At 36.9% G+C, this 17,221-nt stretch overlaps 1 protein-coding gene across 3 annotated transcripts in view; it reads right to left on the reverse strand.

Moving 5' to 3' along the window:
* LOC131041161 (protein WEAK CHLOROPLAST MOVEMENT UNDER BLUE LIGHT 1) overlaps positions 1-16,876 on the reverse strand; it is a 62,134-nt gene extending 45,258 nt beyond the window's left edge. The window contains exons 1-2 of one of the 3 annotated variants that reach the window (XM_057974146.2): positions 16,561-16,876; positions 13,978-15,024 (exon numbers count right to left, since the gene is read on the reverse strand). In XM_057974146.2, the coding sequence (XP_057830129.2) occupies positions 13,978-15,021 (1,044 nt within the window). In that variant the 5' untranslated portion in view covers positions 15,022-15,024; positions 16,561-16,876. The other 2 variants (XM_057974147.2, XM_057974148.2) reach the window with 2 other exon arrangements.
* Between the last annotated feature and the right edge of the window lie 345 nt (positions 16,877-17,221).

Here is a 17,221-nt window from a genome sequence, read left to right on the forward strand (position 1 = left end):
CAGTTTGTTTAGGTAGAAAAGTAGGGCGAAGAGGTCTGTCAGACCGTGTGTTTGCTGTCCTAACAGAATTAGAAGCTACCCTGTCTTGATTTTCATGTCCAGCATTGCCTCTACTAGGTACACTACTAGATCTTCTTGATCGGGAAGGATCCATTCTCATTTGTCCCATAGCTGTGATCATACAATCCTGAAACTATTGCATCATTTGCTGCTGCTGTTGTCAAAGAGCTGTCAGAAAGTCATTCAATTGATTATTCAAGTCCCTTGGTGGGTTTTCATTTCTTCTTTCCCCCATCTCTGCTTCAACTGGGTTAATTTCAGCTTCTTCTTGTTGCCCAAACCTACTCCTTATGCTATATCTGTGCGATCCTGACTCCCTAGAGTGCATAGAACCAATTCAAACTCGCATTCAATTGGTTAGAAGTAACATGCAACCAACGATTCTGACATGCAGCTGATTAGAAGCAACATGCAACCATAAATTTTGACATGCAACTGATTAGAAGCAACATGCAACCATACATTTTGACATGCAATACTGAAAATCAACATGCAACTATCTGGGTAGTCGCCAAACTAACATGTAGGATCTGGGTAGTCACCAAAACTGACATGCAATACTGAAAACCAACATGCAACTATCTAGGTAGTCGCCAAACTGACATGCAGGATCTGGGTAGTTGCCAAAACTGACATGTTATACTGAAAACCAACAAGCTGGCAAGATCACCAACTCTGATACCACAAAAATATTTTAACTTGCAATTTTTATGATAGATTTATCACAAATTAAACCAATACACAACAGAGTTATAGGAAAATTTGAGCTTTATGCAATCATTATCGATTTTCCCATATTTGTAATAAACTAAATTTCATTACATAGCTGGAAATGATCTAATGGAATTAGCAATTTACTAATGATCTTGGCAATTGGGTGTTCAGTGAATAGCTAAGATGCTTCATACCAGGTGCTGGGATTTTATTTTCAGATTGCTTCTAAAACCCTTCAAACTGTTTCAGAATAATTCCTTTGCCTTTAACCATCTGAAATTCATTACCAGCAGTCTGCTCTGGATGTAATTTTAGGCACTTGATCACTGTAATGAGTCTGCTGAATCTCCTGGGGTTTTGCCCAGAAGATTCTCCTTCTAGGGGTTTCGTCCTGAGAAGTTGTACACAGATTGCAGATTGCAGAGAAAATAATAAAAACTTTGACTGAATGAATGAATGAAATGCTACCTCCACCCATTAATAAAATAACTCCAGCCAATACAAAAAATCATCGATGCTTCTACAGACTTCTTTAGCTGACTTAGGCAATGAATACAAGTATTAATTATTTTATGACCCCCAAGTACCATCGCCTAGAGGAAAATTATGTTATAACTTAAAGTGGCCCCCTCTTTAAGACTCAACGAAAAATTATAATAGTTATTTTATAACTATAGATTTTTGGGGTTCCAAATTATTTAATCTCTCATTCCCTTTATTTCTTATTTAATTCTAGCCTTGGGAATGCTGCAGGCCAGAATTTGACAACCTATGGCCTGTCAAATGAGAGGGGACATTACAAGGTCCGTATTACAAGGCAGATCAGGGTCAAGTAAACCGTGAATAAATGGTTCCACATCAAGTATGGGCATCACAAAATCTACATCAAACAGCATCATGCTTAGAGGTGTCATGTACAAGAAGATCAAGGCCTAGGCATCATGAAGTCAGGATCAAACATCATCACAATTAGTGCAAACAAGGGGGTAGATTCCCAAGTTAGGATGTGAAATTGTACAAGTGTGGTCAAGTCAAATAGTTTCAAAAGAATTAAGCAAAGTTAGATGCTTGATCACTTAGATGATACAATTTGGGAATATGCCCCATCTTCTTCACATTGAGCAACTGGATAATGTTGAGTATCAAGAGATATTTCCCAATCACAAACACTTTGTGATGATCTACATGAGGAGTAATGAGGTGGCATCCAATCATCATTCAACAAATCAAGTTCTTCCAAGTCAGCAAGTCTAGGTTCAATGTGTCATATTCATTCAGCGAAAAGAGCAAGTAACACATGGCGATTCATCAAATATTGTTTCATATACCTAACCTCATTTCTTATTGGTCATCATTCAAGGAAGGACATGTGTCCATCAAGATGTAATTATTTCATTGGTCGAAGGAAGTTAGTTGTAATTAACCCTAATTAGGGTTTTGTCATGTAGTCTCAGCCATTGATCTTGAATCGATTTGAGCCACTGAATTGTAATGAGTCCTCTATATAAGGCTGAGTTCTATCATTTGTAAAGGTTAATAGTTGATAGTTCAAAGCAGAAGCAATTAGTAGTTAGTAGTAGAGTAGGAGGACTCTAGAGATTGTTGTCAAGACTTGTTGTAGTTAATACATGATTTTAATTGAAGCATGGTGGATTTTTGTGTGTAATTTCTACATGTTGCATGGTTTCTTGTTACTTCTCAAATTTAGATAAAATTCATTGATTATAATGGACAAGTGCAATGATATGTGATGGAATTCCGGTTCATACTTTTTGTGGTTTGCTAATTGTAAGCTACAATGCAAAGTTAGCCTGAACCTCGTTAAGCACTTGTTCGATTGTGGATATTTTACTTCAACTGCGCCAATATTGGGTGTTTGAATGAATATTCATCATATGAAAACCCTTTGTTGTCCTTCGGTGATTGCATCAGTTTTGTGTAGTTGTTTCTACATGGTGAAGCAAGGCTTGATTATGGAATCCGTTTATCAAAGCATCATCCTTTATCGTCATTGTCCTTAGGATTAGATAGATCTCTTAACCCTTATCTCCTTTTATCTTTTATTTTCCAAGTTGAGTTAGTATAGATTCCACGTTCCAGTGGTGTTCATAAACGTAAGTCCCCTTATGATTCCCGCAATATCACATCATACATCACCGAGTCTATCCCGAGCATAGAGTCAATTGTTCAAATTGTAAACCTTGAAGTCATCTCATTTGATCACATCATATAGCATATGAGGTTTCTTTGTTTAAGAGAGGATAGAATACTTAGTATTTTATCATGAGTTTGAGGTGTCATATAAAACACATCAACAATTAACTTTGCTGAAAATGGTTTGGTTTGTACATACAACCACTTGTAACCTAGTGTCCTTGATATATACAAATGCATGTCTAGCAACTAGGAGCCACTCATGGAGAAGGAAATTCTATTAAAGTCCGTAGATGACCAAAAGTAGGTCAAAGGAACTGGAGGTCACAACAGTTCACAATGGAAAGTTCTACGAATAAAGAACCCTAGAAACAAAACAATTAAAGTACATGTGACAAAATAACTAATTTTCCTACTAACAAATAGCAATAATGGGCAAACAAGAGCCACAAAAGCATGCGCCAAGGAAGACTAGAAGGAAATTTCATTGAATATATATATCTGCATCTGAACCAGAAGAGTCGTTTGAGTCATCATTAGTAACTATAAGAGAATGCTCATCGAAAGCATCCAAGGTCAAAAAGCCAATATTTGGGATACCCTAGGAGGAACTAAATTACTCCCTCTAGAAACTCCCCTAACATCCAAGGCCAATGTAGCTCCTATAGTAGAAAAGAAGCTTGTAGTGTGAGTCTGCCCCTATGTTTGGGGGGGAGGGGGGGCAGCTGATAAGTAGTAGATCCATGTCATCAAAAAGGGGTTGAGTCGTGCCAACACATATGAGCATATCCATGATGTAAGGGAGAGTAGGCCAAGGAATCTAAGTAATCTGAGTATGTTGAGAGAAGTGCTACCTAATTAATCTATCAGCTCTACTATGTGATGCACCGATATTAAAAGGCCATTTTGTGTTGCTTGTCACTTGGATGGGCTATAAAAAATAGAGGTGATCAACATGGAGACTCTAGAGCTTCTAGAATCTGAAAATATAGAGGCAATGAAATATTCCTCGAATCTCATAGTAAATAGAGCATCTGAAAATGAAGTGTTCCTTGGTCTCCACCTCCTGGAAAAACAAAAACAGCAGACCCAATCTAAACAAGAATGTGAGGGTTAGTTTCAACCTATAACTGGAGAGAGCGCAATCTCCACTAGCCAAGGGGACACCTCAAGTCATGGGGCCAATAACATTGAAGATAGTAAGGGCAGTAATCAAACCATCCATCGAGTGTAAGAAATGCTTGGAGTAGAAAGACAACTTCGGGCTAAGCAACTCATAGGAGGAGACCCAAGTGGCCTAAATATGCTATCTATAGATTTCCTCTCTTGTATCTCTAGTGATGACATCTTTCATGAGAGTAAGGAACCAAGGGGCATCCAACGAGTACATAAAAGGAGATTACCTAACAATAGTGATGCCAATAGAAAGAAGCTACATGGTCTTCAAGTACCAACAAATGTTGGTGTCTAGTGGGGACCAAGGAAGAATTGGAAGCAAGTGAAGCAATCCTATCAAAGGAGCAAAGCGATAAAAATGAATATTTCGTGACCACAAGTTGAGGCCCCCATGGATCGAAATCTGTGGATGTAGAAAGTGAGCCTAAAGATAGCCTTAAGGTGTAGCAATTGGGCAGCAAATTCAGCATGAACAATGCATTGAGGAACTATTTGTTTGCAACAAATCACGCACTGCAAACATGAGAGTTTGGAACTCTTCATACAAGCCCATGCTGTTAATGCATGGTAGCTTATGCAAGATAAGATATTTCTAACCTTCCTTGTTCTGTTATTTACATGCTTCATGTCTAAACTTATATTGCATATGATTACCGGATTTTACAAACATTGCTTAGCATATTAAATGCTATAAGTTATCGGGTTATTAGCCGATACATACTTGCTATCGGGTGCATAACTATTGGCACCGATCCACATTTGTTATCGGGCTTAATCATCGGGCATATTTGTTATCGGGCTTAATACATACACCGCTTCATTTGGAATTAACAGTGGTTAACAACTGCACCGGTTGGATTACATACATCGTGCATTTTGAATTATCGGTGTTTACATGAACCGATTCATTATCTTGATCAATCATTATATTATATTACAATATGCTATCGAGGTTTTGAACTGATAAACAGCCTTGTGTTAATAGTATAATTACAAAGGCACCGATCAATGGGTGCATTGATCGGTCATGCCTAAAAGGCATGACCGGTCAATACACCAATTGACCGGTTGCCTAAATGATATATATACCAATTGAATTCATTTGGAGGAGACATAGAAAACATAAAATGATCTCTCTCTTTCAGACCTGCAGATAAAATCAGAATTATTAGACTTCAACATAATTCCTCATATACATTTATAGCATACATAGTTCATAACTTGTTCTTTAATTGAAATTGAAATAACTTTACACATGCAACCCCAAGCTAGGTCCCCAAACCTCTAAGCCATATAAAGTTGTAGGCTTGACCATTGTATCGAAAAAATGCAATTTGAAGTGATGTCCTAGAGATGGATTTGAAAACACTAACATTCCAAGACCAGAAGAGACACGTAACACTTGCAAAGGCACAAGTCTAAGGCAAACTTCATGCTAAAGGATGGACCAAAAAATTGGACACCCATGTATGGGTAGGCTGATGTGATCTCTAGAAGATCCCCTTTGTAGGAAAACTAGAGTCTAGAGAAAGAGCTTGGCAGTATTGAAAAGCATGACCTTCATTCTACTAGAATTGACCAAAACTTGTCAAAGTTCACAAAAATAAGCAAGGGCCTCAAGTTGTTGTCGTAAGCCCTTGGCAAAGTACAAGAGAAGGACCGCCACATCGATAAATGAAGAATAGCTATAACCAGCTCATGTAAAATACAATAGTTATCTAAATGGGTATGCTGGAAATATTGGTAGAATCAACACCTAATAAGTAATATATATATATATATATATATATATATATATATATATATATATATATATATATATACTTATGTATATATATATGTATATATATATGTATATATATAATATATCACTTTCCATAGTAGCATTGCGCTTATTTGAGAGTTGGACGTTGAAGTTGGGAGCTGCAGATGATGTGTGGAACTGTGTAAGGATTGGGTGACGTAATGAATCATCCTTAAGACATGTAGCCTCTGCACAGTATAGCCGCCACCTATGCAGAGGTTTCTTGGTCAAATAGACCTCATACTAGCATAGAGTCGTGATAGCAGTTGTGGGAATGAATATCTGGTGAGCAGATATCCTGTTAACTGCCTTCGCGTGGAAGAGAACAGTGTTTACAGTCCAAAAAGTCTGCTACACATTTCTAAATTTGAATGTTGCATCAAGCATGTATTATGATTAATGGACATCTGTGATGAGGTTAGAAATGCTCTTGTTCATCTCTGTGAATTACTGCAATAAATTTGTATTGGATTTTTTGTGTGACAGCAGTTCAATATTTTCTATTGCATCAGCAACATTATATTTCTGTGTGGTAGTAAATGAAAGTAATCGTATGGCAGATTTTCTGTAGTTTAGCCTGGGTACTGTTATGAATGAATGCATACCAAACTTTATGAATGTCTTGAACTTAAACTCTACCAATCTGCAATTTACCGAAAGGCAACTGGAAAACTTTATCCAGGAATGCATGCAAATTGGACACTGGTTAAAGAATACAAAAACCTGGGTGAAATTGGACAGGGAAACTATACAAAAAGCAATACACTGTAAAGACAAACAGAACCCCTCAACTTGGCATTCCTACAAGCTATTTGGCAAACTGTTTGCAGTGAAGAGCGTAAAAATTTTGGGAGGAAACAAGGATGGTTGCTGCTAATTGTAACTCTACATCTCCATCAAACTTCAAAGGTCTCATGAGAATAATCCCAATATATCCCAATCTCCTTGAGTGAAATCTTATTTTTGTGTTTGAGAATCTCATAACTGGTAGGGTAATGTGAATGGTTCTCCTGTTGTGACTAAACTTATCAAAATGGTTAAGGCTGGGTTCTCATGGAGGGGGCCTCCTAAAAAATAGAGCTGGAACTGCTAATATTTTTTAGGAATATTTTAAAGCTGGCAGCCCCATGAATTTTGTACTGCAGTTCAGCTTAAAAGTTTAAGCTCCTAAATTGGTGGATGTCTGCGGTCCCATTAACTTTGTACTGCAGATCAGCTTAAGTTTAAGCTCCTAAATTTAAGCAAGCTGGTGGTAATTCAGATGATTGACAAGTGGCATAAAATATTCCTAAGCTAGTGGGGCAATTTCTAGCCTCACCCCATTTTCACCTGCTTAAATTTGCAGGCCTAAAAGGTAGGGGCTCCTATTTATTAGGAAAAGATTCCTAATAATCCTGTAGCAAAAAAATAATTTCTTCATGGGACCACCTCTTCCTTAAAAATAGAAGTTTAAGCCCCCCAGGGACCCCTGCCTAAGGAGCAATCGGAGAAGATTGAAAACATGATGAAAACAAACAAGATCTTTTACAAGATGGTGAAGAACTTCATGGAGGTTTGCCTATCAATTTGTGGGACCTAAACAAGCCCCATTTCATGAGATACTAAAAATTCATTCATCAACAAAAGGAATATGGCCGATCCCTATGTAAATGTTATTGCAATTTCCAATTTAAAGAACAAGTTATATGCAGGATGGTGTATTTTAAATTTTGATATTATAACTATGACAATGATATTGTTATCTTTCTTTTGCTGCACGTAAGGAGGATGAACATGTATCGATTTCAATGTCATCTCCTTTCTTTTGAATGATGTATATATAGTAAGGTTGCCACAATCAAGTGGCACCTTGATCGGACATGTCTTTTAGACATGTCCGACCAAGATGTCACTTGGTCGTGACTCTTAACAACAGCAACTGATCCACTCGGTGATAACTAATCGGTGCTAGTGTAAATGATAACAAGTCTGTAAACATACTCGATAATGAATCGGTATCATTGCAAATGATAACAGATCGATAATCACACCCGATAGTGAATCGGTGTCATTGTAAATGATAACAGATTGTTAAACACACCCGATAGCGATAGTAAATCGGTGTCATTGTAAATGATAACAGATTGTTAAACACACGTGATAGTAAATCGGTGTCAAAGTAAATAAGTATGATAACTTAATTGCATTAGATCGACGCTTAACTTTGTTAAGCAAGTCGTCGATCTAATTCATCTTTATCAATGTCAATATTATAATCATGATCAATGTTATAATCTGATAAACATATTCAGTTCGGAAAGCATAAATCAGATAATCTAATAGCATAGATGAGTAAACCAAAACAGAATAGAGGAGATTAACGGGTAAGGAAAGTCTTATCTTGCAGAAGCTACTAATGCATTAACACTCCCTCTTAGCTTTGGAAGATAGATAAAGTAATCTGCATCACATTTCTTTTCCATAATGTCAGTCTCCAAGAATATATATCATCTATTCATATGATATGAAGTACCATCGGGACATAAGATACAAATATAAAACATCACTCTAAGTATGTGACATAGAGTATCACCTAACCATGTGATATAAAAGATTCATCATTTCATTATGACAAGATATCACTTGAACACGTGATATCAGTATTGCCTAAACACGCAATCCTTAAGGATAATCATAAATTCTCATTTTATCCAAGTTGTGGTATGTGCAAAATACACCTTATACAAATGTCATATCACCTAATCACATGATATGAAGTATCATCTAGACACATGATACAAATGTCCATCACGTCAATCTTGTCATGACAGGATATCACCTAAGCACGTGATATCAGTATTGCCTAAACACGCAATACTTAAGGATAATCGTATGAGAAAGATTTAAATTCTCATCTTATCCAAGTTGTGGTATGTGCGCTAACACTTCATATGAATGTTTTACCACAACACAATCATGGCTTCATCCATGATCCACCAGAGATCCACCATGATAACTGGTTTGGACGTTATAAGATCGTCACCTTATAATGTCTCAATACAAGTGTTCATTATCTTGAGAGATCGTCACCTCTTAGATATGAACCCAGGGGATAAAATCCAAAATGTCCTGTCATGACAAAGAAGTTTACACATTAAACATGCAAATACAGATTACAAAGCAAATTACCTTTCTATCATACCTAAACCTTTTTTGAAGTGATCAACCTTCACTCTGAAAGAGGTTTGGCTAGAATATCTGCAGCTTCATCCATGATCCACCAGAGATCCACCATGATAACTGGTTTGGACATTATAAGATCGTCACCTTATAATGTCTCAATACAAGTGTTCATTATCTTGAGAGATCGTCACCTCTTAGATATGAACCCAGGGGATAAAATCCAAAATGTCCTGTCATGACAAAGAAGTTTACACATTAAACATGCAAATACAGATTACAAAGCAAATTACCTTTCTATCATACCTAAACCTTTTTTGAAGTGATCAACCTTCACTCTGAAAGAGGTTTGGCTAGAATATCTACAGTTTGATCTCCAAGGGAAAACCCTCCTACTCGAGGGAGAAACACAAAGCATAAAAATGTCTTCTTTATATATCAAATATGTCTAGCAATAATGCAAGATACGGGCCCAATACATGTTGCTTCACTCCTTGAAGCAAATTTCACAAGAACAAATCTGATTGGCCTTCTTCACAGGGTCGATCTGCTCTAACTAATATATAAACTGCTCTTCACATAAATTGAAGGGATCAGAGAATGAGTTTGCATCTTCTATATATAAGAGGGAGGCACCCTTTCACAAGGGGTCGGTCCTCAATGACACCATTTGTCTCTTTACAAGGGTGGCCACTACAACATCAACACTCCCTCTTAGCTAGGGAGGAATCCTTGTTAATAATATAGTTATGAAATGACATCCACCATGGCTACTCCTAGAGGGTGGAACACGATTCATCACGGTACCCAACATGATGACATTCATCATGGCTATTCCCAGAGGGTGGAACATGGTCCTTCTCTTCAAACTTCTCCCTCACAGAGAAGAGTGTATTAACAAGGGCTTGCTCCTCAAACTCCTCTCTTACAGAGAAGAATGTATTAAGCAATGGCTTGCTCCTCAAACTTCTCTCTCACAGAGAAGGATGCATTAAGCATATCTTCATGATGGTGTGGCTCCCTCTGAGCCTGATATCAACCTTCTGACCTCCTTGTCTAATGTTGCTTCTGATGAAATATTAGACTCCCTCTGAATCTGATATCAACCATCTGACCTCCTCTTCAAAGAACCAGATCGCAAGGACAAACTGTATGGGTTCTTCTTCTTCGATGAATACTTACCGCCATCAACTCAGTCCTATGACTGCAAGCATCGAGTTCTTTCTCCCTTGAATGAAATCTCTTATGCTTCTTGGTTTGTCCTTTCTTTATCTCGAAAGATCACCTGCAAAACATGACTTATAGAACTCTGGCATGTACTTAGCAAATTCACCACTAGTAGCATAAACAAGAGCTCCTATGGTCAATATTGCTTCCTAATGGATTGTTGCACTTCTACAGGCAAATACTTGTTTATAGATGGGAATGCGAAATCTCAGAATCTCCACTAAAGTCCCCTCCATATTCTCCCTGAATTCTTCATCACAAATAGTACTTCAAAACTCTATAGCCTAAGGAGCAACAAGCTCTTCATCACTTTTAACTGATTTAGTTGTGATTCTAAAGATGTTCTACATGTAAGGGGCAAGTTTCTCATAGTACATTGATTGAAACAAGATGTTCAAATGTAGCTTGTCCTGTGCGGACACCTACTGACAATGTTGATTCACAAATAACATGCATAATGTAATTGCATGAATTAATAACTACATATGAAATCCATGATCATTAATCAAACATGGATTACTTATCTCTTTGTTTATTAGTCTTCCTCGCAATCCAGCAATTGTTCATTCCTGATTCTTTGCACTTGAAGATTTAGATCTCATTTGATGGTTGCTCTTTGACACACATACTTTTAGTTGTTGTGTTCATCTGACACAACCAGGATCTGTGAGATGTTGAACCCATATGCCACGCACAGGACACTCAACAGTATCAATGTGGCATCGATCTTCCTCAGTAATCTTCCCAACAATGTATTCAACTTAGGTAAACCTGTGACAAGGTTTCCCATAGATGATAAAGCTCTATAATTCAGGTGGCCTAGTCTTCTATGCCAGACCTCATTTGCATTTGTTGCTTCATGAATTAGGGCTAGGTTGGGCTCTGTGCACAGCTCATACAAATAGCCTTGTCTTTGACCAATGACTTAGCTTTCTTGATGGAAGAATGTCTTGGCCAAGCCAACACCTTGTTCTCCATGAAGGTTACTCTGTATCCGTTATCTTCTAGGGCTGATATGGAGACCAGATTTCTCTTGATGCTGGGGACATATAGTACTCCTTCGAGTTGCAATGATATGCCTGTCTTCAGTTTGATGGTGCAGGAACCAATTCCTCTAACTGGATGTGAGGAATCATCTCCGATGGTTACTTCTTCATCATTATCCTCTGTCATCGAGTCTAGCACTTCTCTAAACCCTGTAATGTGTCTGGATGAGCCACTGTCGATCACCCAGAAGTTAGACTTATTTGATGCATGACTTGTAAGTGCTGAGTAGAGGATATAGTTATGGGAGTCATCTTCTCTTTTAGATTTTCTTGCTCTGGCAAATGTGGCTTGTTTGGCTCTCTCTGAACATTTTGCAACAAAGTGCCCGAACTTATCGCACCTATAGCATTGAATATGTGATAGGTCTCTCTTTGAAGTGTTCTTGCTTTGATGACCCTTCCTCTTCCTAAATTGCTTCTTCTTGGTTGTCTTATTTGTGTGAGTATTTAGAACTTGAAAGTCTTCGTCTATGTTCTTTTGTTTTATTCCCATCTTGTTCAATCTTGATTCTTCTTGGAGACAATCGTCCCTTAATCTTTCAAACTTAGGATACTTGGACGAATGTGCTCCATCCAATAGGCAACCCATCTAGAGCAATGAGTGTTAACTCTTTGCTTTTGATCTCGTAATCCAGAGTAGCTAGTTCATCTCTTAGAGTTGATATCCGCATAAAGTAGGCGTTGATTGTCTTCCCCTTGTTCATGGTGATATGATTTATTTCTTGTTTTAATGCCAGAGTTCGACTTGCATTCGAAATCTCAAATGTGCTTTCAAGTGCTTTGAACATTTTATAGGCTGTCTGATGTTTTCTTATGATGGGCATTATGTTGTTTCTCACCCCATCAACTATTATTTTGATGGCTTTTTCATTTCCTTCAATCCATGCCGTTTTGTCAGGTTCATTTTCAGGTTGGTCATTTTTAGTTTGAACAAATGAATCCACTTGGTTCTCCTTTAAGATCATGTAGATTTTGAACTTCCAGGCTGAAAAATCATCGCCACCTCCGAGTCTGTCTTCGAATCTGATAGCACTGGCCATTGGAGAAATGTGATGTAGTATATAACCTTGTGTCTTAAATTGTTCACGAAATTGAATAGCCTCAAGTTCGATCAACTTGGCTCTGATACCATGTAAATGTTATTGCAATTTCCAATTTAAAGAACAAGTTATATGCAGGATGGTGTATTTTAAATTTTGATATTATAACTATGACAATAATATTGTTATCTTTCTTTTGCTGCATGTAAGGAGGATGAACATGTATCGATTTCAATGTCATCTCCTTTCTTTTGAATGATGTATATATAGTAAGGTTGCCACGATCAAGTGGCACCTTGATCGGACATGTCCGACCAAGATGTCACTTGGTCGTGACTCTTACCAACAGCAACTGATCCACTCGGTGATAACTAATCGGTGCTAGTGTAAATGATAACAAGTCTGTAAACATACTCGATAATGAATCGGTATCATTGCAAATGATAACAGATCGATAATCACACCCGATAGTGAATCGATGTCATTGTAAATGATAACAGATTGTTAAACACACCCGATAGTAAATCGGTGTCATTGTAAATGATAACAGATTGTTAAACACACGTGATAGTAAATCGGTGTCAAAGTAAATAAGTATGATAACTTAATTGCATTAGATCGACGATTAACTTTGTTAAGCAAGTCGTCGATCTAATTAATCTTTATCAATGTCAATATTATAATCATGATCAATGTTATAATCTGATAAACATATTCAGTTCGGAAAGCATAAATCAGATAATCTAATAGCATAGATGAGTAAACCAAAACAGAATAGAGGAGATTAACGGGGAAGGAAAGTCTTATCTTGCAGAAGCTACTAATGCATTAACACCCTAATCTATTGGTTCTTGATAGAAAATCATTTACTCTTTTATTGTTTTCACTGGAAGAAGAAGCAAAAAAAGTGGGGAGAAACAAACATGCGCACTGGATGAAATCAGGCATTGGGAGAAAAGCATGATTTTTTCAACAAGGTCAAGCAATTCACAACATGATCAAAAAAACTTGTTATTTTTGAGTAAGAATTTCAAATACTGCACAGAAATAGCCCAACGAGGTAGTGTAGTTGGCTTGGGCCGTGGGTTTGCTCCCCAATGGTTCCGGGTTCGACTCCGAGGCCTTGTACTCACCCGATGGATCAGGCTGCGGGATCCATCCCCAGGGACTAGTCTCGCCTCAGCTCAACCCCAAATGGGCATTGGGCGCAACAAAAAAAAAATACTGCACAGAAATCTTGATTATAGTTGAGAAAACTAGCCTTCACCACTAGTTGACTACTTTAGACAAAGTTCGCTGGAAGGAGAAGCAAAAAACAGGGAGAAATAAACATGGGAAATGGATAAGATGGGGCATTTTTTGCTTCACTTGTAAGCCATATAGATTATACTTATTTTATTTTTTGTTTTAAACTCAAAAGTTGTTACTTGTTGCTGCAACTTTTCCTTTCCCTTTAGTCATTCACCTTTCTTCTTTCCTCATCAATTTCCCTTCTATGAAATTTTGGAAATATGAGGATGCAACTCGAGTGACAATTTAAAACTATTCACAGCATGTGCAAAGAACTGTGCATATCCAAAACTCAGAAAGTGCTTACCTCCATGTTTGCAACTTTCTGTGCTTTCCAATCAACTATTCCTCCAAACTTGGTAACTGCTTCCTTCACTGATTCAAAAGGTGCCGCAGTGTCTACTTCACCTCTGTTTATGATAATGGCCTCTTCTGCATGATGTGGCCTTTCAATTTCTCTTTTTGTAGACTGCACTGTTTCTTTCCCAGTACGATCAGGTTCTTTCCTTTTAGACTGAAAGGTTTCTTTCAGCATGTGATTATTTTCTATTCTTTCAGGCCACAATGCTTCTTTCTCAGTTTCATGAGTTTCCTTTTTCTCAAACTGCACTGTTTCTTTCTCAGAGTGACCAATTTCTTTGTTTTCGGTTGCAATCTCAAGGTGTTCAATTTCTTTTTTTTCAGACTTCACAATTTCTTTTTCGGGGTGATCAATATCTTTAATTTCACATTGCACAATTTTACTCTCAGCATGATCAATTTCTTTTATTCCGGACTGCACAGTTTCAATCTCAGTTTGATCAATTTCTTTTTGTTCAGACTGCACAGTTTCTTTTTCTGTATGACTGACGTCCTTTTTTAGGCACTCCACATTTTCTTTCTCAGTATGAATACTACTGGGCTCAGCACTAATTATATCAACACTATCTTCTCCTAGAGTTCTCCTTTCATGTGGAGAGTCAAATAACTCAATGCCTACCATCTGAGAACTATCAACCTCAGCAACTGGGTGATGCATTTTAGGCTGAATAGTAGTATCCATAGCTGTAGTATCATGGCTGCTAGTTTCCATTTCCGTTAACAAGTTAGCCGCATTGCCAGTATCTGCATTTGTTCTTGGCGATTCACTAACTAATAGCTCTTCTGAAGTACCGTTTAGCGATTCTTTACTGGCATCTGATGGTAATGGAGGACTTGTTCCTGATGCTTCTACAACATTTTCTTCTGATGATGATGTAAGATCATGCACTGATGGCAACCGAACATCTACTTTATTTTTACTGCTTTCTTCATTTGACACGTGAGAGGAGGATTTAAATTCCTCCTCAACTGGCACCCCAGTCCCTTCCATGCCCTGCAAATACAACAATAAGCATTTTTTAAATAAAACCAGAAACCAATATAATATCAAAAAATATTGTCTAACAAAATCAATCAAGTCAGAAAAGAAAATGAAATCGTAAATGAGAAGTGTCCATCAAATTAAACTAAACGGCACTATACACTTTTAAATGAAACTAGAAAACAATGTGATCTCAAATTTTTTGTGGAACACCATCAAACAAGAAAGAAAAGAATATGTAATCCCAAACAAAGTAAGATTTAATAAATCCAAGATCACCGATGACCATCAAATTACATGAAACTAAAACAAGCAGTTTGATAAATGGATGGGATATATCACATCAGATCTACGTATCAGAAGATTGGCTAAATAAATCTATTTCCATATAAAATTAAAAAATTATCTTCAAGGTACCAAGATTGCATAAAATACGTGAATATGATCTATTACAACCGGCGAAGACGCTGAAAGAAAAAATATGAAGTATACTTATTCTCCATAGTTTGTAAAACCCATATAGGTGATTTGGCGAGGCTCTCTAGAATCCAAGCTTAGTTAAGAACTAGAAAATTTGAATATGGTTGAATGTGAAGAAAACCCGTGGTCTAGATGATTTGGCAAAGCTCTTTTTCCTCTCAAACTTAGTTATGAGCTCAACGCCTAAGGACAAAAAAAAATTAGAATATGAGATAATGTGAAAAAAGGCCATGTTGTCAGTGATTTGGCAACGCTCTTTTTGCTACCAAGCCTTGTTATGAGATCAAAGCCTAAGGGCTACGATATTTGCATATGGGATAATATGAGAAAAGGCATCTTGCCCCGACAAGGAGGATCTCAAATGCACAGAAGGCGTTGCAGGCTGCGAAGAGGGGACCTTAAACATCGCCTTTTCCTTTACCTTTGTAGGCACATCTACATACAACAGAATTGTGCACTGTGCAAAAGGAACCAAAAATCCCAAGGAACGAGCAGGGTTCTGCAAAAACGGTGGAAGTGTTGTATTTTGACAAATCGGATTTCGTTTTGTCTAGATTAGCCATAGTAAATTCATGTCATCATCGGAATCACAGAAATACCTAAATTAAAATACCATCAGTGGTGAGGTTATTGTGTATTGACAGAATTTTATCGTATAGTTTATTCGCAAGGAATCCATGGAAACAAAAACATTACAAGATGCTCAAAACACGAAAGACATTTCATCTCAATCTCAAAGAAAAATAAAGCGAAATCAAAAGTCAAAATTCAGATTCCCGCATAGTCACGGTTAACGTTAAAATACCATGGCCATTTACTAACATTACAGCTTTCCGTCTCGGAAAAAGTTGAACGAAATAAACAGTGTCGAAACAATATTTCTTCAAATCAATAGTACGGATTTACATACCCTTTCAAATAATAACAGAAATCTTCGCTATCATTCAGTCTGAGGCGATCCCAAAACCTTATTCATTCCAATTCAACCCCGAATTTTCGAAAACCTTTATGTTTTAGTAGGGGAAAATAACACAATTGATTTAAGCAGAGATCTGCAAGCAGTCTTACCTCAATTATTAGTATTCAGAATGGCAGTCTCAGGCAGCAAAAAGGCAGCAATTCACTGAGTATTTCCAAAGTCAAATCAGTGAGAAGAAGAAAAGATTACTACAAATTTGGGTATTTACTATTCTTTGTTCAGGGCATTCATCAATTTCTCCTTTTTTTAAATGAAAAATAAGCATTTCCACATCATTTCCAGCCGACAACTCTGTCAAAATCGTCGTGCTGTGGATATGAGTAGGTGGAGAACGTAAGGTTAGGCTTTTGTGGCATTTGCAGATTAAAACGTTTCCAAAAGCTATTTGAATTATAGTTACTACAGCTTGCAACTGCATCTAAAGTAATATTCTCCTTTAATACTATATATTCAAAGAACCCTATATAAACATTAGAAAGTAATGATAAATTATATTGTTATTATTTACAAATAATCATTGCTTCCTATGGAGTAAGGTAGAAGCTAATCTCCATATAAATTGTATTATTTAACATTTTAGTTCATTATATATCATTATAATAATAATATACTATCTACCAATCATTATCTAGGTTTATTTTTAGGAAATCACATCACAAAAAAGTATGTGCAAAAATTATATTTTTACTTATAAAAATTTTAATGAGAAAAAATTATATTTTTATTTATATTATTTTTTAAATGATTTTT

The sequence above is a fragment of the Cryptomeria japonica genome, chromosome 3 (genome assembly GCF_030272615.1).
Source record: "Cryptomeria japonica chromosome 3, Sugi_1.0, whole genome shotgun sequence".
Lineage (NCBI taxonomy): Eukaryota > Viridiplantae > Streptophyta > Pinopsida > Cupressales > Cupressaceae > Cryptomeria > Cryptomeria japonica.